Source organism: Pseudorasbora parva, chromosome 15, assembly GCF_024679245.1.
Source record: "Pseudorasbora parva isolate DD20220531a chromosome 15, ASM2467924v1, whole genome shotgun sequence".
Lineage (NCBI taxonomy): Eukaryota > Metazoa > Chordata > Actinopteri > Cypriniformes > Gobionidae > Pseudorasbora > Pseudorasbora parva.
In genome coordinates, this window is record NC_090186.1 from 33,125,799 (window position 1) to 33,151,983 (window position 26,185).

General features: G+C 36.3%; 1 protein-coding gene and 1 long non-coding RNA gene across 2 annotated transcripts in view; both read right to left on the reverse strand.

Moving 5' to 3' along the window:
- Positions 1-1,798: 1,798 nt before the first annotated feature.
- LOC137041483 (uncharacterized) lies at positions 1,799-5,677 on the reverse strand. The gene is made up of 4 exons (XR_010898107.1): positions 5,532-5,677; positions 3,948-4,100; positions 3,682-3,837; positions 1,799-1,842 (listed from the first exon to the last, which is right to left on the reverse strand). It is a non-coding gene; the product is annotated as an uncharacterized lncRNA (long non-coding RNA).
- Positions 5,678-5,946: 269 nt separating this feature from the next.
- The window catches only part of adgrf6 (adhesion G protein-coupled receptor F6), a 33,783-nt gene continuing 13,544 nt past the window's right edge, over positions 5,947-26,185 (reverse strand). The window contains exons 7-41 of the mRNA XM_067416972.1: positions 25,833-25,982; positions 25,560-25,733; positions 25,433-25,462; positions 25,174-25,317; positions 24,919-25,083; positions 23,805-23,951; positions 23,545-23,703; positions 19,494-19,640; positions 19,210-19,356; positions 18,930-19,076; positions 18,581-18,733; positions 18,315-18,470; positions 17,903-18,049; positions 17,643-17,801; positions 17,206-17,352; positions 16,924-17,070; positions 16,472-16,618; positions 16,035-16,187; positions 15,778-15,933; positions 15,363-15,509; positions 15,103-15,261; positions 13,440-13,586; positions 13,159-13,305; positions 12,412-12,564; positions 12,152-12,307; positions 11,408-11,554; positions 11,148-11,306; positions 10,856-11,002; positions 9,011-9,157; positions 8,575-8,727; positions 8,311-8,466; positions 7,898-8,044; positions 7,638-7,796; positions 6,700-6,846; positions 5,947-6,122 (exon numbers count right to left, since the gene is read on the reverse strand). Coding sequence (XP_067273073.1) covers positions 5,947-6,122; positions 6,700-6,846; positions 7,638-7,796; positions 7,898-8,044; positions 8,311-8,466; positions 8,575-8,727; positions 9,011-9,157; positions 10,856-11,002; positions 11,148-11,306; positions 11,408-11,554; positions 12,152-12,307; positions 12,412-12,564; positions 13,159-13,305; positions 13,440-13,586; positions 15,103-15,261; positions 15,363-15,509; positions 15,778-15,933; positions 16,035-16,187; positions 16,472-16,618; positions 16,924-17,070; positions 17,206-17,352; positions 17,643-17,801; positions 17,903-18,049; positions 18,315-18,470; positions 18,581-18,733; positions 18,930-19,076; positions 19,210-19,356; positions 19,494-19,640; positions 23,545-23,703; positions 23,805-23,951; positions 24,919-25,083; positions 25,174-25,317; positions 25,433-25,462; positions 25,560-25,733; positions 25,833-25,982 — 5,222 coding nt within the window. The remainder of the gene's footprint in view (positions 6,123-6,699; positions 6,847-7,637; positions 7,797-7,897; positions 8,045-8,310; positions 8,467-8,574; positions 8,728-9,010; positions 9,158-10,855; positions 11,003-11,147; positions 11,307-11,407; positions 11,555-12,151; positions 12,308-12,411; positions 12,565-13,158; positions 13,306-13,439; positions 13,587-15,102; positions 15,262-15,362; positions 15,510-15,777; positions 15,934-16,034; positions 16,188-16,471; positions 16,619-16,923; positions 17,071-17,205; positions 17,353-17,642; positions 17,802-17,902; positions 18,050-18,314; positions 18,471-18,580; positions 18,734-18,929; positions 19,077-19,209; positions 19,357-19,493; positions 19,641-23,544; positions 23,704-23,804; positions 23,952-24,918; positions 25,084-25,173; positions 25,318-25,432; positions 25,463-25,559; positions 25,734-25,832; positions 25,983-26,185) is intronic.

Sequence of the window (26,185 nt, forward strand, 5' to 3'; positions counted from 1 at the left end):
TAGCATCAACATAAATCTGAATATAAACTGTACCTCTACATGTGTTATTGAAGCTGATGGTGAGATTTGAGTTTGTTGCAGTGAATCCATCCAAACATGAGCAATTGTAACTTCCTATTTCATTTGTGCAGTTGGAATCTGGACCACATACAGATGGACTGAACCGACATTCATCTATATCTATTGGGGAGGGACAAAATATTATTAAAATGAGAAATTATTAAAAAAAATAATAATAATAATAATTCCTGCGATTACAATCATTCTCCCCATGGCCATGTTTTAAGTTTACGGCACACCTAACTAGGCAACTTGGGTATCATAATTATCCCAGTGCTTCCCAGTGGCAAATACAACTTGAGAGGGTGTTCATGTCCAATTGTTACTAGTAAACTTGTATTTATGATAAATTCGATATCATGTTAAGGCAGATAGAGTTTGACCAACACAAAATCATTAATAAAGTGAATGGTTAATAAAAAGTTCAGACAGGGCAAACAGTAGAAAAATGTTAAGAGCTGTCAATCATACCTTTGCATGTGTTATTGCTGTTTATAGGGAGGTTTGGGTCTGTTACATTATATCCACTCTTGCACGAGCAATTGTAACTCCCAACAGTGTTGTTGCAGATTGTGTTTGGACCACAGACATCTAATCTCGCAACACATTCATCCACATCTTTAGTAAAAGGAAGAAACAGGGGGAAAAAAAGTTTGTTCACTCATGCTTACAGTATGTGAAGGTCAACAATTATGACCCAAGTAGGAAACACTGTAATTACAACGATGTGGAAGTTTACAATGCAAGACAAAATATAAAAACTAGAATAAACAAAAAGTGTATGCATATTATGCAAAGCTAACTAAATTTCTGCATAAAATGCTTTTTACAGTGTATGGTGTCTTCACAAGAAAATTAGAAAAATAGATTTAGCAGTTTTAAATTGGGCAAAAAAGCTAAAGACATTCATACACATTATATTTTAGGGAGATGAATTAATCATTTGTTGGGTGATTTTACATCTCAAACACAAACAGCTAGAACTCACAGCAGTGTTCACACAAACTGTAAAGATATAGCCGCTCTGTACTCTTAACTTAATGAGATAAAAATAGAAAATAAAATCAGTTGATAATACTCACCCTGACATGAGTTGTTGCGGCTCACAGGACTGTCTTTATTGGAGGTATTAAATCCACTCCAGCATGAACACATGTGACTCCCAATGGTGTTAATACAATCTGAGTATTGACCACAAACTGACACTGCATCTTTACATTCATTGATGTCTGGAAGAAAAAAGAGTGAGAAGCTATTGCATAAACATTAACATTTTCTAAACCAACATATGTGTAAAATGTTGCTGACTAAACACATACTGGTTGGGTTACTATAATTGCAATCAGTACATTTGTGATTTAATGTGATTTCTTACCTCTCTGACAAAGCGGACCCTCTGAAGGGAGAGCTTGAATACATCCACAAGTGCCTCCCACAATGGCATCACACTCATGATAGGCCCTGCAGGTGTCATTGGGCCAAACATGATACTCCTCACACTTGCACTCATATTCTGTTCCATTTAACCCACACACTGTAACAGAATAGGATTTATTCATCTGTGCTCAGACTGTCAGTTTCTCCTAATACTGAACTCATCTTAGTATGTGACATGATGAAACATTCTGCTCTCACCAGTGGTCATGTCGATATCTGTGATATTTATGCTGTTGCTCAGAGTCAAGGGCAGGCTGATATTTCTGATGATATTCCGTAAGTAGTTCACCAGTAACAAGTCAAAGAATCTCACATCAATGTCAATCATGTAGTAAGAAGGAAGTACTGCAAGAACAAACAGAAGCAGGTTGAGCAGAATAATTAGTACAAATAAAAAAATCTAAAATAACCTGTTTTGTTTTTTTTTCAAAAAACTTGTTTTACAAATCTTCTCTGTACCCTAAGCTTTATACAGGTCCTTCTCAAAAAATAGCATATTGTGATAAAGTTCATTATTTTCCATAATGTAATGATAAAAATTAAACTTTCATACATTTTAGATTCATTGCACACCAACTGAAATATTTCAGGTCTTTTATTGTTTTAATACTGATGATTTTGGCTTTAATTAACTCTTAACACCTGCAAAAGATTCATGAGGCTTTTAAAAACTCCCAGCCTGGTTCATTACTCAAAACCGCAATCATGGGTAAGACTGCCGACCTGACTGCTGTCCAGAAGGCCATCATTGACACCCTCAAGCGAGAGGGTAAGACACAGAAAGAAATTTCTGAACGAATAGGCTGTTCCCAGAGTGCTGTATCAAGGCACCTCAGTGGGAAGTCTGTGGGAAGGAAAAACTGTGGCAAAAAACACAGCACAACGAGAAGAGGTGACCGGACCCTGAGGAAGATTGTGGAAAAGGACCAATTCCAGACCTTGGGGGACCTGCGGAAGCAGTGGACTGAGTCTGGAGTAGAAACATCCAGAGCCACCGTGCACAGGCGTGTGCAGGAAATGGGCTACAGGTGCCGCATTCCCCAGGTCAAGCCACTTTTGGGCTACAGAGAAGCAGCACTGGACTGTTGCTCAGTGGTCCAAAGTACTTTTTTTGGATGAAAGCAAATTTTGCATGTCATTCGAAAAGCAAGGTGCCAGAGTCTGGAGGAAGACTGGGGAGAAGGAAATGCCAAAATGCCTGAAGTCCAGTGTCAAGTACCCAAAGTCAGTGATGGTCTGGGGTGCCATGTCAGCTGCTGGTGTTGCTCCACTGTGTTTTATCAAGGGCAGGGTCAATGCAGCTAGCTATCAGGAGATTTTGGAGCACTTCATGCTCCCATCTGCTGAAGAGCTTTATGGAAATGAAGATTTTGTTTTTCAGCACGACCTGGCACCTGCTCACAGTGCCAAAACCACTGGTAAATGGTTTTCTGACCATGGTATTACTGTGCTCAATTGGCCTGCCAACTCTCCTGACCTGAACCCCATAGAGAATCTGTGGGATATTGTGAAGAGAAAGTTGAGAGACGCAAGACCCAACACTCTGGATGAGCTTAAGGCCGCTATCGAAGCATCCTGGGCCTCCATAACACCTCAGCTGTGCCACAGGCTGATCGCCTCCATGCCACGCCGCATTGAAGCAGTCATTTCTGCAAAAGGACTCCCGACCAAGTATTGAGTGCATAACTGAACATAATTTGTTGAAGGTTGACTATTTTTGTATTAAAAACACTTTTCTTTTATTGGTCAGATGAAATATGCTAATTTTTTGAGATTTTGGGTCTTCATGAGCTGTATGCCAATCGGTATTAAAACAATAAAAGACCTGAAATATTTCAGTTGGTGTGCAATGAATCTAAAATATATGAAATTTTCATTTTTATCATTACATTATAGAAAATAATGAACTTTATCACAATATGCTATTTTTTTTTTTGAGAAGGACCTGTAATGTAAAAAAAATACTGTGATCAAATTTTTATGACAAAACTCCATACAATAGACCAAGTGTCTTACACAGAGTTATTTGCAAACAAACACAAGCATATAATCAGTCTGCTAATCCCAGGGGAAAAAATGCAGTAAAATCAAAGCAGGAAATGTTATTAAATCTGTATTATTATTCCCCTTTATTAAACAAAGGGAGAAAACTGATGCTGTCATAGAATGATGGCAGTGTCTCACTTTGACAGAGCTGTCCATCGACTGGAAGGGCATTGATACATGTACATGAACCATTTGTGATGTCATCACAGGCGTCGTATGAGTGACACGTGTCATTTGGCCAAACAAACAGACCCTCACATTTACACTGATACTGCGTTTGGTTCATTGAACACACTGAAATGCAGAAGAACAGTCCAAATATCAAACAATTTACAGCAATATTCATGATGTATAAAGTTTAAACTTAACTATTTAATATTAGATAGCAAAGCCAGATTTCATACCAGTAGTTATGTTGATTTCTGTAACGTTAGTGCTGTCACTGATCATGTAAGGCAGATCAAAAGACATCAGAAGGTTCCTCAGATGATCAGTGATGTTACTATCCACACTATTGATCTGAATTTCAATCAGATATTCAGTCAAAGGTAGAGTCACTGTAGAAAAAGACATCCAGAAATGATGACTGACTTTTAGCTACAAATACGACAATCAAAGTTCACAAATGGAAATAGATAATGACTTTTCAAGTCAAAAGGATTTCATGCAGCAGTTTTTTTAGATAACTCAAGTATGCATTTAAGAAGGTTTTATAACGGCTGAAAATAGAAGTAACATGAACACACACCAAAACATATAATAGATTGAATTGATTGATTGATTGAATTTCTACGGAAGCCCTGAACAGCCATGGATAATATATATTTTTTCTGTGTTGTTATGTCGTGATCACAAGTTAATTTTCTAATGATCTCGAGATAACAAAAGTAGTTTTTTCTCGTGATCACGAGTTTCATTCTGAAATACTGCACAACACCCTCAGTCTACTGTTGCAGTAGTAACGAACAACTTTCACGCGCATCTGATCAATGGATAATAAAACCGTGCGCTGGATCTTTCAGCGAAATCTTTGCTTCACATAAACATGTTTAAATAATCAAAAGAGCAGGGGGAGTGCCTTCAGAAGGATGGCAGATTATTTTGTTCTATTCTAAAAATCACTGTTTCGATTCAACCTATTTTATTTTCCTCATTCGTTAGAAATACATTATGTAATTTGTTTGTTATTATAGTATCATGTAGGATAGGTTGTGAGAGGTATCATGTATGTTCCTTTTAGCCTTTATTCCATTAAAAAGAGGTGCAGTAGCCTACTCCATTTCTAAAAACAAACAAACGTTTAATCCAGTTAATATACAATCTCGGGATGCTGTTTGAGTTGTGTTTTGCTACAATGTACAAAATACAATCGTTTTAATTACACAGTATCACTGAATTAAATTAGGCTGCTATACACATCTTTACATAGGCTATACGTCACATTTAGGTGATATATTGAGTGACACAATGTGGGAAACTAACGGTTATTTAGGCTGCTGATTAAAACGGCATCTTAATGAACAAAAAGGTGCAAACAGAATACAGTGACATCAAAATGAGTTAAACAGTAAGTTTAGTATCATACCGAACGCTATAGCTATAGCAAACTGATCACATTAGACCATTTCATTAAATTAATTGCTTAATGCACACAGTACTGCACAAATTATAGAGATCATGAAAGGTTTTCAACGCATTTAATCTGGACCAGTACAACACAGTAAGATGGATAGGCTATACCGCACCCCATCAGTTAATTGGTTCTATACTGCCACCTGTTGGCGCAGTTGTGTAATTTAGAAACTTGTGATCACGAGAAAACAACTTTTTGTTATCTTGAGATCACAAGAAAATTAACTCGTGATCACGACATAAGACAGAAAAATATATATTATCCATGGCCGTTCAGGAGTTCTGTATATTTCTGCAAAAATAAACTTACAATATTAAACAAATACATCATGAAGTAAGTATATTTTCATGCTCACCATTGCATGGGTTACTGGTGCTGACTGGTTGATTTCTATTTGTTACAGTAAACCCACTCAAGCAGGAACAGTTGTAACTCCCAAATGAGTTGGTGCAACGAGAGTTTAGACCACAGAACTCTGATGTCTTCAGACATTCATTCACATCTATATTACAAAACAGATAAAAAAGGCATTGTTACTAATAGGAACACTGAAATATCAACATCACTGTAATTCAAATTTATTATTTTTATGTTTTGGTAACTTTATAAATAGGGGATTAATAAAGTTTTGTATGAAACAGTTCGAAAAAGCATAGCAAAAGCAAATTGCTGTTCAACTGTTAATTAACCAACAGTGTTAAAAATGATTTTATAACAAAAATATAATGTAAAAAAACACAAAACATATTAGGTTATTTTCCAAAATTCGACTATATACTAATGTAACTATAGGATTTACCTCTACATGTGTTATTGATGCTGATGGTGAGATTTGAGTTTGTTGCAGTGAATCCATCCAAACATGAGCAATTGTAACTTCCTATTTCATTTGTGCAGTTGGAATCTGGACCACATACAGATGGACTGAACCGACATTCATTTATATCTATGGGGGAAAAAACAGCAATAAATAAAAAACAACAAAACTATTATTTTTAAAGTATTAAATTAGGCAAAAAAATAAAACAATAACAACAACAACAACAACAACAACACATGCAAGCTTTTTGGGTATTAAAACAAACACATTCACAATATAATTCCACAATGAGACAAAAGAAACATGAAATTATGTTTTATTAACAAGGTTTGGGGGGAGCATGTTCAGATAATTGACACAAGTGGAGAGCACTCAGCCAATCAATAATATGAGGTATAATAATAATTAATAATAATAATTAGTTACATTTATATAGCGCTTTTCTAGGCACTCAAAGCGCTTTACAGGGGGGGGGGGGGGGGGGTGTCCTCTTCAACCACCACCAATATAGGTATAAGGTATATATAATACCTGTATATTCAGCAGCCTTACCTCTGTTTATTGACAGTTTATTAGCATCCCCCCACCAACCTTTTAGTTTATAACTCACAGCAGTGTTCACACAAATTGTAAAGATATAGCCGCTCTGTACTCTCAACTAATGAGATAAAAATAGAAAATAAAATCAGTTGATAATACTCACCCTGACATGAGTTGTTGCGGCTCACAGGACTGTCTTTATTGGAGGTATTAAATCCACTCCAGCATGAACACATGTGACTCCCAATGGTGTTAATACAATCTGAGTATTGACCACAAACTGACACTGCATCTTTACATTCATTGATGTCTGGAAGAAAAAAAAAGAGTGAGACGTTATAGCATAAGGCCGGGAACACACTGCAAGCGTGCCGTGAGCGTCTCGGCTGCGTGGCGTGTCCGTTTTTATTTCGGCTCCCATGTTAACCGGTTAGAGCTTGCATACTGCCTGCGTCACACGCGCGGTCCGAGCCGCGTGGAAAACGTGTGCATGCTTCAAATAGAAGAGACGCCTACTTTTCACGCGACACGCGAGCGTGTTGGAAGCGTTTCTAGGCAAAATAGCATGTTTATATGCCATTTTGACACGAATACATATAAATAAATGACATTTTCATGTTTGAAAGTCTGTAGGTTAACATAAATGCAGATATAGGCCTAATTGTAATAATAAAAAAACAACATAATTACCGATTTTGAAATATTAAACCTGTCAATACAGAACAAAATATTCTGTAGCCTATTTTGCCATCAATACCATATATATGGCCAATAGGCTACTGCCGACGTTATCTTTGCTGTATCACTATGCAATATATTTATCTTTAACATGAAGTATAGGGCTTCCCTGTACATTAATAGCAGCAGCAGCGCCGCGTCAGACACGCTTCTGGTGTGCAATGACAGAAAATGCCAGGCAGCCGCCCCGCGGCTGACACGCAGCAGAAACGCCACGCTCACACCTCGCTTGCAGTGTGTCTCAAGCCTAAATATTAACATTTTATAAACCACCATACCCGTCAAATGTCGCTGACTAAACATATACTGGTTAAGTTACTACAATTACAATCAGTACATTTGTGATTTCATGTGATTTCTTACCTCTCTGACAAAGCGGACCCTCTGAAGGGAGAGCTTGAATACATCCACAAGTGCCTCCCACAATGGCATCACACTCATGATAGGCCCTGCAGGTGTCATTGGGCCAGACATGATACTCCTCACACTTGCACTCATATTCTGTTCCATTTAACCCACACACTGTAACAGAATAGGATTTATTCATCTGTGCTCAAACTGTCAATTTCTCCTAATACTGAACTCATCTTAATATGTGACATGATGAAACATTCTGCTCTCACCAGTGGTCATGTCGATATCTGTGATATTTATGCTGTTGCTCAGAGTCAAGGGCAGGCTGATATTTCTGATGATATTCCGTAAGTAGTTCACCAAGAACAAGTCAAAGAATCTCACATCAATGTCAATCATGTAGTTAGATGGTAATACTGCAAGAACAAACAGAAGCAGGTTGAGCTGTTGTGTACTGTGATGTTAATATTTTTTATGGCAAAACTCCATATAATAGACAATTTGTGTTCCACAGTTATTTGCAAGAAAATAATAAAATAATAAAAACAAGGACATAATCAGTCTGTCAATTTCACAAGCAAACCGCAGTAAAATCAAAGCAAAAACACAAACAAACAAACATGGATCAAATTAATTAAGGAGAAAAAACTGATGCTGTCATAGAATGATGTCAGTGTCTCACTTTGACAGAGCTGTCCATCGACTGGAAGGGCATTGATACATGTACATGAACCATTTGTGATGTCATCACAGGCGTCGTATGAGTGACACGTGTCATTTGGCCAAACAAACAGACCCTCACATTTACACTGATACTGCGTTTGGTTCATTGAACACACTGAAATGCAGAAGAACAGTCCAAATATCAAACAAATTACAGTCAAATTCATGATGTATCAAGTTCATTCTTTGATATTTAACATTATGAAGCAGGGCCAGTTCATACCAGTAGTTATGTTGATTTCTGTAACGTTAGTGCTGTCACTGATCATGAAGGGCAGATTAAAAGACATCAGAAGGTTCCTCAGATGATCAGTGATGTTACTATCCACACTACTGATCTGAATTTCAATCAGATATTCAGTCAAAGGTAGAGTCACTGTAGAAAAAGAAACATCCAGAAATGATGAGTCTGACTTTTAGCTACTAATATGATAACGTTAGCAAAAGGAAACATAATTATTTGTCAAGGCAACAGGATTTCATGCAGCAGTTTTGAAATAACTCAAGTGTGCATTTAAGAATGTTTTATAACGTTCTAAAAATAGAAGTAACAGGAACACTCACCAAAACATTATAATAGATTGAATTTATATTTCTGCAAAAATAAACTTACAATATTAAACAAATACTGCATGAAGTAAGTATATTTTCATGCTCACCATTGCATGGGTTACTGGTGCTGACTGGTTGATTTCTATTTGTTACAGTAAACCCACTCAAGCAGGAACAGTTGTAACTCCCAAATGAGTTGGTGCAACGAGAGTTTAGACCACAGAACTCTGATGTCTTCAGACATTCATTCACATCTATATTACAAAACAGATAAAAAAGGCATTGTTACTAATAGGAACACTGAAATATCAACATCACTGTAATTCAAATGTATTATTTTAATGTTTTGGTAACTTTATAAATAGGGGATTAATAAAGTTTTGTATGAAACAGTTAGAAAAAAACAAAGCAAAAAATGAATTGCTGTTCAACTGTTAATTAACCAACAGTGTTAAAAATGATTTTATAACAAAAATTAAATGTAAAAAAATAAAAATATATTAGATTATTTTCCAAAATTCAACGATTTACTAATGTAATTATAGGATTTACCTCTACATGTGTTATTGATGCTGATGGTGAGATTTGAGTTTGTTGCAGTGAATCCATCCAAACATGAGCAATTGTAACTTCCTATTTCATTTGTGCAGTTGGAATCTGGACCACATACAGATGGACTGAACCGACATTCATCTATATCTATGGGGGAAAAACAGCAATAAATAAAAAACAACAAAACTATTATTTTTAAAGTATTAAATTAGGCACAAAAAAAAAAAAAAAAAAAAAAAAACATGCAAACTTTTGGGGTATTTAAACAAACATATTCACATTATAATTCCACGATGGGACAAAAGAAACATGAAATTATGTTTTATTAACAAGGTTTGGGGGGAGCATGTTCAGATAATTGACACAAGTGGAGAGCACTCAGCCAATCAATAATACGAGGTATAATAATAATTAATAATAATAATTAGTTACATTTATATAGCGCTTTTCTAGGCACTCAAAGCGCTTTACATGGGGGGGGGGTGTCCTCTTCAACATATATATTACATATAACATATATATTCAACAGCATATATATATATATATGCTAGTGTGAACTCATGAATCATTTGTTTGATGATGTTACACCTCAGACAGGAACAGCTAAAACTCACAGCAGTGTTCACACAAATGGTAAAGATACAGCAGCTCTGTACTCTTAACTTAAAGGTGCACTATGCAACTTTCCATCCACTAGAGGTCGCCTATTCAAAACAAAGGCGTAGTTTGATGGCGCAAAGATTGAGCGCAGTATCTTGGGACATGTGGTCTTCACATCACAGCCGGTGGAAAATAGGACTCGGGCAGAAATCATGTTCATGCATGCGATTATTACGTTACTGTAGTGTGAAGCAGAGCAGGACCGAGTGTTGTGGAGCTGAGCACGGCCGCTGGAGTGATTGTTATACAAATACCCGCCTCGCGAACACCGGACTTTTATTATGACGGGACGGGACCCATTCGCTGGGCGCCTACACTATTTCCGCTCTTCCGGTTATGATTATATGAGGTAATGAGGTAATGCAGTTCTGTTTATCATATTAGATACATTTAAGTGTGTTGAAAATGATGTTATGATGTTACTCCGTGCGTTCACTTGTTCACTGCTTAGAGTAAAGCGCTTCTGTTAAATAAAACCCAAAATCGAGGGTAGTGCAGATATGACGCGTTTGACAGGCGACTTCCTCAGACGCGATGCTTAAACGTCCCGGTCCTTAGTTAAAATAGCAATTTTCTCACAATTTACAAATAGATGGAAACATTTGGGATATTGTAGGTACTCAACTGAACAAAATATATAACACTGGCCTAATGGTTTTTGGACATTTACTGCAAAAATACTACATAGTGCACCTTTAATGAAATAAAAATAGAAAATAAAATCAGTCACTAATACTCACCCTGACATGAGTTGTTGCGGCTCACAGGACTGTCTTTATTGGAGGTATTAAATCCACTCCAGCATGAACAAATGTGACTCCCAATGGTGTTAATACAATCTGAGTATTGACCACAAACTGACACTGCATCTTTACATTCATTGATGTCTGGGGAAAAAAGAGTGAGAAGCTATTGCATAAATATTAACATTTTCTAAATCACCATACGTGTCAAATGTCGCTGACTAAACACATACTGGTTGAGTTACCACAATTACAATCAGTACATTTGTGATTTAATGTGATTTCTTACCTCTCTGGCAAAGCGGACCCTCTGAAGGGAGAGCTTGAATACATCCACAAGTGCCTCCCACAATGGCATCACACTCATGATAGGCCCTGCAGGTGTCACTGGGCCAAACATGATACTCCTCACACTTGCACTCATATTCTGTTCCATTTAACCCACACACTGTAATAGAATAGGATTTATTCATCTGTGCTCAAACTGTCAATTTCTCCTAATACTGAACTCATCTTAGTATGTGACATGATGAAACATTCTGCTCTCACCAGTGGTCATGTCGATATCTGTGATATTTATGCTGTTGCTCAGAGTCAAGGGCAGGCTGATATTTCTGATGATATTCCGTAAGTAGTTCACCAAGAACAAGTCAAAGAATCTCACATCAATGTCAATCATGTAGTTAGATGGTAATACTGAAAGAACAAACAGAAGCAGGTTGAGCAGAATGATTAGTAAAATTAATTAAATTCTTAAAATAACAAAATACATCAGGTTTTTTATAACATTCTTTGTAGTTTAAATCTGCAGTCCATAACTTTTTTTGTGCTGAAAATGTACACATTTTCCAAATCCGTGCTTTTGTCTTATCTCGAATCACTAAAGTACAACTATAATAAGTTTTTAAATTTGGATTTATTAATATATATTTCAGACTGGTTCAGTTTAGGTCAGCAGTGCTGCAGAGTAGCCCAGTACCTGCTTGAGTCGTATCACTTAAGAGAGAAGTAGCTCTGACTACAATGTTCTTCCTCAAGAGGCATGCAGTTATGTTTATTAACTGCTAGATTACTGAAAGTTATGGACTGCAGCTTTAAGCTTTAAATTTAAAAGAACATGACATGTGTTGTTAAAAATGTTTAACACATTTATTTGCAAAAAAAAAAAAAAAAGTACATAATCAGTATGTTAATCCCAATAGCAAAATGCAGTACAATTAAAGCAGGAAAAACAGAATAAATGAATCAAAGGGAGAAAACTGATGCTGTCATAGAATGATGGCAGTATCTCACTTTGACAGAGCTGTCCATCGACTGGAAGGGCATTGATACATGTACATGAACCATTTGTGATGTCATCACAGGCGTCGTATGAGTGACACGTGTCATTTGGCCAAACAAACAGACCCTCACATTTACACTGATACTGCGTTTGGTTCATTGAACATACTGAAATGCAGAAGAACAGTCCAAATATCAAACAATTTACAGCAAAATTCATGATGTATAAAGATTATTCTTATCTATTTAACATTACAAAGCAGAGTTCATACCAGTAGTTATGTTGATTTCTGTAATGTTAGTGCTGTCACTGATCATGTAGGGCAGATTAAAAGACATCAGAAGGGTCCTCAGATGATCAGTGATGTTACTATCCACACTACTGATCTGAATTTCAATCAGATATTCAGTCAAAGGTAGAGTCACTGTAGAAAAAGAAAGGGGTAAATTATGACTGATGCCCTGCAAAACCTTTTGTCAGAATTCAGTTATGACTGGAATCTGTTCTCTAAGACCAAGATTTGCCACGAGACAGACAGGTTTAACTGAACTGTCCTCCGTTTTGGAGAAAACAGATATCAAATCAATCAAAGTTTTAAAAAAATGGCTTACCATTGCATGGGTTACTGGTGCTGACTGGTTGATTTCTATTTGTTACAGTAAACCCACTCAAGCAGGAACAGCTGTAACTCCCAAATGAGTTGGTGCAACGAGAGTTTAGACCACAGAACTCTGATGTCTTCAGACATTCATTCACATCTTTATTAAGAGTAAAGTGAAAAAAAAATGTATTGCTGCTATTAGGAATTTTCATGCTAATATGAAGATCAACATAAATGTATTTGGGTGCCAAACTTTAAAATTAGAGAATGCATATTAATTGTCAACATTGTTGATCTATAAAAGTTACTTTTTAAAGATAGTATAAAATAAAACTGTTAAACAGGATTTGAAAAAATGTAATGGCAGAAGAAAAATGTTGTTATTTTCAAAAATGCACACTAAATTCCATGATTTACCTCTACATGTGTTATTGATGCTGATGGTGAGATTTGAGTTTGTTGCAGTGAATCCATCCAAACATGAGCAATTGTAACTTCCTATTTCATTTGTGCAGTTGGAATCCGGACCACATACAGATGGACTGACCAGACATTCATTTATATCTATAAAAAAGAAAAGAAAAATAATATAGGTATAGCTCACACTAGTATTCACAAAAATGGTAAACACATAGCAGCTCCGTACACTCAATTTAATGAGATAAAAACAGAAAATAAAATCAGTTGATAATACTCACCCTGACATGAGTTGTTGCGGCTCACAGGACTGTCTTTATTGGAGGTATTAAATCCACTCCAGCATGAACAAATGTGACTCCCAATGGTGTTAATACAATCTGAGTATTGACCACAAACTGACACTGCATCTTTACATTCATTGATGTCTGGGGGGGAAAAAGTGAGAAGCTATTGCATAAATCATCCTAATCTTCATCACTCTGTCTCCTCTTCACTAATAAGCTGTTGTGTTGTGGGCATTCTGGTGCAATATGGCTGCTGTCACATCATCCAGGTGGATGCTGTACATTGGTGCTGGTTGAGTAGATTCCCCTTTCTATATGCAAAGTTATTTGAGTTCCCAGAAAGGGCTATATAAATGTAACAAATTATTATTATTAAATGTACACATTTTCTAAACCACCAAAAGTGTCAATTGTCACAGAGTAAAATCATACTGATCATGTTACCAAAATTGCAATCCGTACATTTGTGATTTAAAGGTGTGGCTTTTTAAAATTCTTTTATACTGTTGTCTGAGGTCAACAAATGATGTTCATGTGGTTTTTACATTTAAAAACATCATAATGAATAAGTAATAGGCTATTTTCTACACTGGTTTTGAGGCTGTCTCTTGCACACTGGGTTTTGATGGGCGTGCCGCACTGAAGACTTGGAAGTAAATGCCCATGGCTAGGAATGGATACGATTTGCATATTTAATTAGCTTAAGCTCCCCTGTCAGTTCACAAGAGGGAGGGATTGTTCTGAAAGGGGCAACCGGAATGATTATCTTGATCACAGTGCTCGTAAACGTCTTTATCAAACAAACACAATTATTTATTTCTCATCCACCTGCGATTGATTGGAATATATTTTTTTATTACTTGGCCCGCCCGATAGGTGGATATAAGCGCGAACCGTGCACTTGCCCTTTAAATATCACGTCAAGAGAGTGAACAGCTCAGATCAAGAAAGGAATGTTATTTCACTATTTAAGATTCACACGCCTGCTAACGGCCTTACATATCCGAGTCTAATTCCAATGCAATACTATCACATTTAAAAAAAAATGTTTTTACTCACATAAGTGTGTTGACCCATTTCTGTTTCATCCAATATAGAAGGAACAGCATTATGTTTTAATCTCAATATGTCTGCAAATCCAGTGTCGACTTGTGTCTTGTTTACAAACGATTCCGCATGTGAAGTGAAGCGAACTCACGTACAATGTTTTCCCCACTTGAGCTGTAACTTCATTAAAAATAAAGTCAACCACACATTCCTAATATTAGGATCCAAAGGAAGCTTATTCATCGAGACTGACTGTGTTCTTCCACAACTAAGAAAAGCGCAATATTTTGCTATCTTCTTCGGCATGTTTATTGCTGCTGGCTAGTGCGATCCAAACAGCTCCATGAGTTGGTGCGCGGGGCTTATTATTAGACGTGCTTATTATCCTGTAGAGGCGGTGTTTCGCCACACGATAATATCAAGGTGTGGCATATTCTGAGATTGATCATTTTCTTGGCTTGGTGTCTATAAAAGCTTTTATTTGACTAACAAGGGAGTTTTCAGCTCTGAAACTTACAGGATATCCTTATATTACAATGACCTTTATATATCAAAAGCTAATGGGAAAGTTGATTTCTCAATTCGTGACCCCTTTAATGTGATTTCTTACCTCTCTGGCAAAGCGGACCCTCTGAAGGGAGAGCTTGAATACATCCACAAGTGCCTCCCACAATGGCATCACACTCATGATAGGCCCTGCAGGTGTCATTGGGCCAAACATGATTCTCCTCACACTTGCACTCATATTCTGTTCCATTTAACCCACACACTGTAATAGAATAGGATTTATTAATATATGCTCAAACTGTCAATTTCTCCTAATACTGAACTCATCTTGGTATGTGACATGATGAAAGATTCTGCTCTCACCAGTGGTCATGTCGATATCTGTGATATTTATGCTGTTGCTCAGAGTCAAGGGCAGGCTGATATTTCTGATGATATTCCGTAAGTAGTTCACCAAGAACAAGTCAAAGAATCTCACGTCAATGTCAATCATGTAGTTAGAAGGAAGTACTGCAAGAACAAACAGAAGCAGGTTGAGCTGTTGTGTACTGTGATGTTAATATTTTTATGGCAAAACTCCATATAATAGACAATTTGTGTTCCACAGTTATTTGCAAGAAAATAATAAAATAATAAAGAACAAGGACATAAGCAGTCTGTCAATTCCAGTAGCAAAACACAGTAAAAATCTAAGCACAAACAAACAAACAAACATGGATCAAATTAATTAAATTAATTAAACAACTGATGTTGTTGTAGAATGATGGCAGTGTCTCACTTTGACAGAGCTGTCCATCGACTGGAAGGGCATTGATACATGTACATGAACCATTTGTGATGTCATCACAGGCGTCGTATGAGTGACACGTGTCATTTGGCCAAACAAACAGACCCTCACATTTACACTGATACTGCGTTTGGTTCAATGAACACACTGAAATGCAGAAGAACAGTCCAAATATCAAACAATTTACAGCAATATTCATGATTTAAACTTAGCTATTTAATATTAGAAAGCAGAGCCAGATTTCATACCAGTAGTTATGTTGATTTCTGTAACGTTAGTGCTGTCACTGATCATGTAGGGCAGATTAAAAGACATCAGAAGGTTCCTCAGATGATCAGTGATGTTACTATCCACACTATTGATCTGAATTTCAATCAGATATTCTGTCAAAGGTAGAGTCACTGTAGAAAAAGAAACATCCAGAAATGATGACCATGACTTTTAACTACAAATACGACAATCAAAGCTCACAAAAGGAAACAATGATTTTTCAAGCCAACAGGATTTCATGCAGCAGTTTTGAAATAACTCAAGTATGCATTTAAGAAGGTTTTATAACGGCTGAAAATAGAAGTAACAGGAACACACACTAAAACATTATAATAGATTGAATTTATATTTCTGCAAAAATAAACTTACAATATTAAACAAATACTGCATGAAGTAAGTATATTTTCATGCTCACCATTGCATGGGTTGCTGGTGCTGACTGGTTGATTTCTATTTGTTACAGTAAACCCACTCAAGCAGGAACAGTTGTAACTCCCAAATGAGTTGGTGCAACGAGAGTTTAGACCACAGAACTCTGATGTCTTCAGACATTCATTCACATCTTTATTAAAACAAGTTTACCAAATTAAATTTTGCAGTTGGGACCTTTCATGCTAATATGAAGTTTAACAAAATGTATAATATTTTTTTGGTATGGCTGCCAAACTTTAAAATTAAAAGATAAATAACAAAAGTATGCATGACCCAGGTAGAAATATTAATTGTAAATTATGTGTGCCTATAAAAGTTACTTTTCAGAGGTACTGAACAATAAACTTTGATAAAAAATATGTGAAAAAAAAATCATGGTAGAAGAAAAAATATGCTGTTTCAAAAATTGCATGCACACTAAATTCCATGATTTACCTCTACATGTGTTATTGATGCTGATGGTGAGATTTGAGTTTGTTGCAGTGAATCCATCCAAACATGAGCAATTGTAACTTCCTATTTCATTTGTGCAGTTGGAATCTGGGCCACATACAGATGGACTGAACTGGCATTCATCTATATCTATGACAAAAACAAATGAAAAATAATATAGGTATAGCTCACATTATAATTCACAGAAATTGTAAAAGCATAGCAGCTCTGTACACTCAGTTTTATGAGATAAAAAAGCAAATAAAATCAGTTGATAATACTCACCCTGACATGAGTTGTTGCGGCTCACAGGACTGTCTTTATTGGAGGTATTAAATCCACTCCAGCATGAACACATGTGACTCCCAATGGTGTTAATACAATCTGAGTATTGACCACAAACTGACACTGCATCTTTACATTCATTGAGGTCTGGAAGGAAAAAAAAGTGAGAAGCTATTGCATAAAGCTGTTCTGTGGTAGGCATTGTGGTGCAATATGGCTGGCCATCGGATCATCAAGGTGGATTCTGTACATTGGTGGTTGAGGAGATTCCCCTCTGTATATGTAAAATGCTTTGAGTTCCCAGAAAGGGCTATTTAAATGTAAATCATTATTATTAAATGTTAAAATTTTCTAAACCACCGATAGTGTCAATTGTCATACTGATCATGTTACCAAAATTACAATCAGTACATTTGTGATTTAATGTGATTTCTTACCTCTCTGGCAAAGCGGACCCTCTGAAGGGAGAGCTTGAATACATCCACAAGTGCCTCCCACAATGGCATCACACTCATGATAGGCCCTGCAGGTGTCATTGGGCCAAACATGATACTCCTCACACTTGCACTCATATTCTGTTCCATTTAACCCACACACTGTAATAGAATAGGATTTATTCATCTGTGCTCAGACTGTCAATTTCTCCTAATACTGAACTCATCTTAGTATGTGACATGATGAAACATTCTGCTCTCACCAGTGGTCATGTCGATATCTGTGATATTTATGCTGTTGCTCAGAGTCAAGGGCAGGCTGATATTTCTGATGATATTCCGTAAGTAGTTAACCAAGAACAAGTCAAAGAATCTCACATCAATGTCAATCATGTAGTTAGAAGGAAGTACTGCAAGAACAAACAGAAGCAGGTTGAGCTGTTGTGTACTGTGATGTTTATATTTTTTTTATGGCAAAACTCCATATAATAGACAATTTGTGTGTTACAGTTATTTGCAAGAAAATAATAAAATAATAACAAGGACATAATCAGTCTGTCAATTTCAGAAGCAAAACGGAGTAAAATCAAAGCAAAAAGACAAACAAACAAAAATTTGATCAAATTATTTAAGGAGAAAAACTGATGCTGTCATAGAATGATGGCAGTATCTCACTTTGACAGAGCTGTCCATCGACTGGAAGGGCATTGATACATGTACATGAACCATTTGTGATGTCATCACAGGCGTCGTATGAGTGACACGTGTCATTTGGCCAAACAAACAGACCCTCACATTTACACTGATACTGCGTTTGGTTCATTGAACACACTGAAATGCAGAAGAACAGTCCAAATATCAAACAATTTACGGCAACATTCATGATCTATAACGTTCATTCTTTGATATTTAATATTAGATAGCAGAGCCAGAGTTCATACCAGTAGTTATGTTGATTTCTGTAACGTTAGTGCTGTCACTGATCATGAAGGGCAGATTAAAAGACATCAGAAGGTTCCTCAGATGATCAGTGATGTTACTATCCACACTACTGATCTGAATTTCAATCAGATATTCAGTCAAAGGGAGAGTCACTGTTTAAAAAAAGAGAGGAAAAATCCAGAAATTATAACTGATGCCCTGCAAAACCTTTTGTCAGAATTCAGTTATGACTGGAATCTGTTCTCTGAGACCAAGATTTGCCACGAGACAGACAGGTTTAACTGAACTCTCCTCCATTTTGGAGAAAACAGATATCAAATCAATCAAAGTTAAAAAAAAATGGCTTACCATTGCATGGGTTGCTGGTGCTGACTGGTTGATTTCTATTTGGTACAGTAAACCCACTCAAGCAGGAACAGTTGTAACTCCCAATTGAGTTGGTGCAACGAGAGTTTAGACCACAGAACTCTGATGTCTTCAGACATTCATTCACATCTTTATTTAAAAAAAAGTAAAAAAATAAAAATAATAATTATTGCTGCTATTAAGAATTTTCATGCTAATATGAAGATCAACATAAATGTATTTATTTTCAAAAATGACATGCACAATAAATTACATGATTTACCTGTACATGTGTTATTGAGGCTGATGGTGAGATTTGAGTTTGTTGCAGTGAATCCATCCAAACATGAGCAATTGTAACTTCCTATTTTATTTGTGCAGTTGGAATTTGGACCACATACAGATGGACTGACCAGACATTCATTTATATCTATGAAAACAAACAAATTAAAAATAATATAGGTATAGCTCACACTAGTAGTCACACAATTTGTAAACACATAGCAGCTCCGTACACTCAATTTAATGAGATAAAAACAGAAAATAAAATCAGTTGATAATACTCACCCTGACATGAGTTGTTGCGGCTCACAGGACTGTCTTTATTGGAGGTATTAAATCCACTCCAGCATGAACAAATGTGACTCCCAATGGTGTTAACACAATCGGAGTATTGACCACAAACTGACACTGCATCTTTACATTCATTGATGTCTGAAAATGAGGGCGATGGTAATGCATAAATGCTCAAATTAAAGATTTGCAAAACACCAACAGTATGATTATTCACATTAGTTAGGCAATATCACATTTTCTTACTTAATTGCTCATCTCTAGCCTATACTGACTAAAATCCAAATCTTACATGCAACTTCCAGTTAAAGCAATCTTTGGTTAAAGTGTCTGTCAAACTTTTTTGACAGTTGAGATTTTGTCCACCAGGTGGAGTCATTTTGACTTTTTAACCTTTTAAGTTTTTTTTTGCTGTTTTCTTTGTCTGTTGGCTTTTTGCCATCTCATTTGTAATTTTGTTACACTGCTTGAGTTTTTAAGGGAACATCTGAATAACTGATAACATCTGAGTTTGATTCTGTTCAATGGACTAACATCATTCTGTTCAAGATTTTATGGAATGAAAATATCCACTTTACCTGACATTTATCAGAGAATTAGGTTAAAATATCACACACACATACACACACGCCCCCCCCCCCCCCCCCCCCACACACACACACACACACACACACACACTTTTGCATGGTGCAAGTCAGCCAATCAAAAAACTGGATACAAAAAATTCCAGATTCCAAAAAAGTTGGGACACTACATATTGTGAATAAAAACAGAACGCAATGATGTGGAAGTTTCACGTTTCCATATTTTATTCAGAATACAACATATATGACATATCAAATGTTTAAACTGAGAAAATGTATAATTTAAAGTTTTTTAAAAAAGTTGGGAAAAGGCCATGTTTTCCACTGTGTGGTATCACCGCTTCTTTTTATAATAGTCCGCAAGCGTCTGGGGACTGGGGAGACAAGTTGCGCAAGTTTAGGAATAGGAATGTTGTCCCATTCTTGTCTAATACAGGCTTCTAGTTGCTCAACTGTCTTCTTTGTTCTCTTTATGATGCGCCAAATGTTTTCTATGGTTGAAAGGTCTGGACTGCAGGCTGGCCATTTCAGTGCCCGGATCATTTTTCTATGCAGCCATGACGTTGTAATTGATGCAGTATGTGGTCTGGCATTGCCAAGTTGGAAAATGCAAGGTCTTCCCTGAAAGAGACAATGTCTGGATGGAAGCATATGTTGTTCTTGAACTTGAATATAGCTTTCACCATTGATGGTGCCTTTCCAGATGTGTAAGCTCCCCATGCCACACGCACTCATTCAACCCCATACCATCAGAGATGCAGGCTTCAGAACTGAGCGCTGATAACAACTTAGGTTGTCCGTGTCTTCTTTAGTCTGGTTGGCATGGCGTTTTTCCAGTTTTCCAAAAAGAACTTCAAATTTGAATTCATCTGACCACAGAACAGTTTTCCACTTTGCCACAGTCAATTTTAAATGAGTTTTGGTCCAGAGAAAATGCCTGCTATTCTGGATCATGTTTAGATATGGCTTCTTTTTTGACCTATAGAGTTTTAGCCAGCAGCAGGAAATGTGTGTTCACCAACAATGTTTTCTAAAAGTATTCCTGAGCCCATGTTGTGATTTCCATAACAGTAGCACTCCTGTATATGATGCAGTGCCGTCTAAGGGCCCGAAAATCACGTGCATCCAGGACGGTTTTCCGGCCTTGACCCTCACGCACAGAGTTTGTTCCAGATTCTCTGAATCTGTGGGTGATATTATGTACTGTAGATGATGATAACTTCAAACTCTTTGCAATTTTTTTCTGAGAAACTCCTTTCTGATATTGATCCACAATTTTTCGCAGCAGCATTTTGGGAATTGGTGATCCTCTGCCCATCTTGACTCTCTGAGAGGCTCTTTTTATACCCAATCATGTTGCCAATTGACCTAATAAATTGCACATTGGTCCTCCAGCTGTTCCTTCTATGTACATTTAACTTTTCCGGCCTCTTATTGCTACCTGTCCAAACTTTTTTGGAATGTGTAGCTCTCATGAGAAATGGCCATTTCAAAAAGTCTTACTTTCAACATTTGATATGATATCTATATTCCATTGTGAATAAAATATAAGTTTATGAGAATTGTAAATTATTGCCATCCCTTTTTAATCACACTTTGTGTAGTGCTCAAATTTTTTCAGGTTTATAATTCATATTACAAAAAAAAACTCTTGCCTCCTCTGACCCCATTGACTTTTACGAAGTGTCTATTCACACCAAGTTCAAATAGCGTGCCTTGTTGGCAAGTACTATTCACACTAGTTCCACCTAACAATGCATGGTTGGGCCAAACATCAATTAAAAAAAACTGCTTGTGATATAACATCTTCAGTTAAGCAATCAGTAAAGCGTAAGCGGCTAATGTATTGTTTTGACGCGATCAACACGGGTTAGAATCCACAATTTGCAGAGCTTGCTCTTCTCTCTTTTCTCATCACATATATAAAATTAAGAACATTTTCATGTGAAAAAGTGGCAAACTAAATATTTAAAAATAATAATAAAACATTTATTGGGTAGGGTTAGTGGTGGGCGGCATCCTTTTAATAATAAAAATTAAAATTACACTGTGTTATTATTGGACCCTGTTTATGTACAACAATACTGAGGTGCAAATAGTATGTATCTGTCGAAATAAATTATAATTACTATTTACACATATTCCAAAGAACGGCTGTTTTTTGACGGTGTAAATAGAATATATCACTATTTTCACATAGTAAATAGCTTCTACAGCTATTTGCACTTAGTGTAAATATCCTCTATTGTTAATAAAATGTGTTATTTTCACTTGGTGTAAATAGCTTGTAAGTGTAAATAGAATCTAGTTGCTATTTACAGTTGGTGTAAATAGCCTCTATCACTCTATCATATTTTCTTAAAGATACTTGCTATCTACACTAAGTGCAAATCAAGATTATATAACAACCAAATAACGATAGTGGGCCTCAGGCGTGAACTCACGAAGCACCATGCCACACGCGAAAATATGACGTAGAGCCGGCGGAAGAGAGGAACTTTGCTTACAAGCAGAGGAAGATGTGCTGTTTCTAAGTTGTTGAATTCTACATTGATTGTGCTTTAGGTCTTGGCATAATGCTCAAAATGGTGCTACAGTATGCATTCAGTGGTGCGTCGCGGTGCTTCAGAGGCCCAGATCGAGGAGACATTAATTTGTTGAATAAAGTCGTTATTCTTATTTATTTATTTTTCACACAAAAACTATTATTTTTACTGCATACAATTATTGTAGAACAACTGGAGTGAGATGGACTACGTCTTTAGTGCCTGTTATGGGTCTTGAGAGAGGAAATGACATTGCTGCCAATGGATGCCTTTCTGAGTCATCTGATTTCAACAAAAACATCTTAATTTGTGTTCCGAAGATGAACGAACGGGTTACAGACATCTTACAGGTGTCAGATGACATGAGGTAAAGTAATTAATGACAGAATTTTCATTTTTTAGTGAACTAACCCTTTAAGTTAACTGGGACATGAATTTGATCGATGTATTAAAAAAAACTTTGAGGATTTTGCCTTCTCAAGACCACTGATATGGAGCTACATATATAGAAATTAATAATAAACAAAAATGTGAATATAGAGTTAAAAAGTTATAATTGTATTGTTTTGTTTTTTCTTTTGTATAAATTATTTTTGTATCTAATCTAAAAACAGAATAAAAATGACAAAAATTAATGATCCTGAGATTAAATGTATGGAAAAAGTTGTTGTTATAATGAAAATAGCAAACACAGTGAATCAGATATTTAAGCATGAACTAAAATTCAATAGTGGTTCTTTTTATTTGTTTATTTATTTGCTTGCTTGCTTGGTTTCAATAATGTCTAACCTCTCTGATAAAAGTGGCCACAATTTTCTAAACCAACATACGTGTCAAGTTTCAAAGGGTAAAGTCATACTGATCATGTTACCAAAATTACAATCAGTACATTTGTGATTTAATGTGAGATCTTACCTCTCTGGCAAAGCGGACCCTCTGAAGGGAGAGCTTGAATACATCCACAAGTGCCTCCCACAATGGCATCACACTCATGATAGGCCCTGCAGGTGTCATTGGGCCAGACATGATACTCCTCACACTTGCACTCATATTCTGTTCCATTTAACCCACACACTGTAACAGAATAGGATTTATTCATCTGTGCTCAGACTGTCAATTTCTCCTAATACTGAACTCATCTTAGTATGTGACATGATGAAACATTCTGCTCTCACCAGTGGTCATGTCGATATCTGTGATATTTATGCTGTTGCTCAGAGTTAACGGCAGGCTCACGTTCATGATTAGATTTCGTAAGTAGTTCACCAGGAACAAGTCAAAGAAACTTACGTCAATGTCAATCTCATAGTTCGTAGGTTGTGCTGCAAAAAAAAAAAAAACATAAGCAAATTGAGCAGAACAAAAAGAACAAAAGTGAAACTATGTACCCTCAATGTTAAAAACTGGTTTATCTTGATTCCACTCCCGCCTTCTGGAATGTTGTTAAGTCATGTTGCTGTATTTTTAATGCAAAAATTTCAATTTTTTTCATTTTTAATGAAAGTTACTAAGTTAGTCTGCAATAGAGATCAGCAAATACTGATTTAGATAATTATTTATACACCAGTGTCCAATTACGGATATTCTGAATCAGTTTTTATGTGATACAGGACAAAATTTGATCTGGATGATTTGAATACCAATATAAAAAATATTATATCCATTACAAATATTTAATTTAAGATTATATTATGATTCTAGGGTGGGAAAAATAAGGGGAAAAAAATTAGGGATTTTTTATTAACACGTTTTTAGAGGAGCACGTTCAGATAATTAAACCTAATTAAACACAAGTGGAGCACATTAAGCTAATCAGTTTAATCAATGATAATAGGTGTATATATACAGCTGATTTAACTCCTTTTGTTGACAGTTTTTAGCATCTCTCCACCACCCCATCTCCTCACTTTGATCTAATAAACTCTTATCAACACAATCCATAATACAATGCAGTCTAGTTCTATCTCTATCACGGGGGGATACTCTGGTTTCGGGCAAACATTCAGAGTCTAGAGCACTCCCCTGGTTGGGATATTATTCAAACAACTATTCTGTGAATACTGTTGTTAGAAATTAAGAAAAGATAACCAAAATATAACCCATTTCAGATATTAAGAAAAGATAACCAATTAAGATTAAGATTTAAATTGTGTTTAAATTAAAAGTGTGAAGTGACTGTATATGATATTTAGTTGAATTGGGCACTGGGGTGCTACAAATCAAATGTAAAATATAAAGAATTTATAGAAGAATGCTGTTGTTTTCAGATTTATAAATGTAAAAGCTCACCTTCTTTTAACTGACAGAGCTGTCCATTGACTGGAAGGGCATTGATACATGTACATGAACCATCAGTGATGACATCACAGGCGTCGTATGAGTGACACGTGTCATTTGGCCAAACAAACAGACCCTCACATTTACACTGATACTGCGTTTGGTTCAATGAACACACTGGAAAGCAGAAACCACAAGTTCATCATTAACTTATAGCAGTATATATGATATGTAAAGTACAAGTCAAAGCAAAGACAGAGCTCATACCGGTAGTTATGTTGATTTCTGTAATGTTAGTCCTGTCACTGATTTTGTAGGGCAAACTGAAAGCCATAAAATAGCCCATCAGCTGATTCATGATGGCAGAATTCTCTGCATCTATCTGAATTTCAGTTACATATTCAGCCAGAACTGAAGTGAGTGTAGAGGAAGAAAAAAAGAGTTAGGAATGTTCACTCTTCACTCATACGCATGAAAATGCTGCAGTTTTCTGGATTTCGGGATTTAAGCTAGAAGTTTTAAGTACCTGTTGGTGTTTGCACACATGCTGTGTCATCTTCCAGGAAAAGGATGAGAATAGATTAGAAATAATCTGTAACAATAACTGAGGTCTTTTGTGTGATTACAAACAGAAATGTATAAAACTACTTTACTTGTTATGTCATTGACTGGTTGACAGAACTGTCTATCACTTGGAATATCATTGATGCATCTGCATGTGTTGTTAATGATGTGGTCACAGCTCTCATATTCTCTGCACTTTTCACACGGCCAGAAATACTGATCCTCACATGTGCACTTGTATCCACTGTCGTTGAAATTGCACACTAAGAAAGGATGAAACATAAATGTAAGTTCATTTTTAGCAGATCAGGACTGCTGTGTTTGTGTTCAGAAGGTCATGAAGGTCATGTGATGTTCTTCACCTGTAGTGATGTCCACATCTAAAACTTCAACCAGCTCATCTAACTTAAGTGGAAAGGTGACGTTCTGCAGATATCTCCTCATCTCATCGATCACAGCGGTACTTAATGATTCCATCTCAATCTCAAACAAGTAGTCTGTGAACGGCAGTTCTGTGAAGAGACAACATGCATATCATTGTACTTGATATTTATTATTACAATATAGAGTGGGGCAAAAAAGTATTCAGTCAGTCATCAATTGTGCAAGTTTTCCCACTTAAAAAGATGAGAGAGGCCTGTAATATTCATCATAGGTACTAGGGCTGTCCTCGACTAAGGATTTAGACATTCAAATCAGAATTGTCGAATCTCTC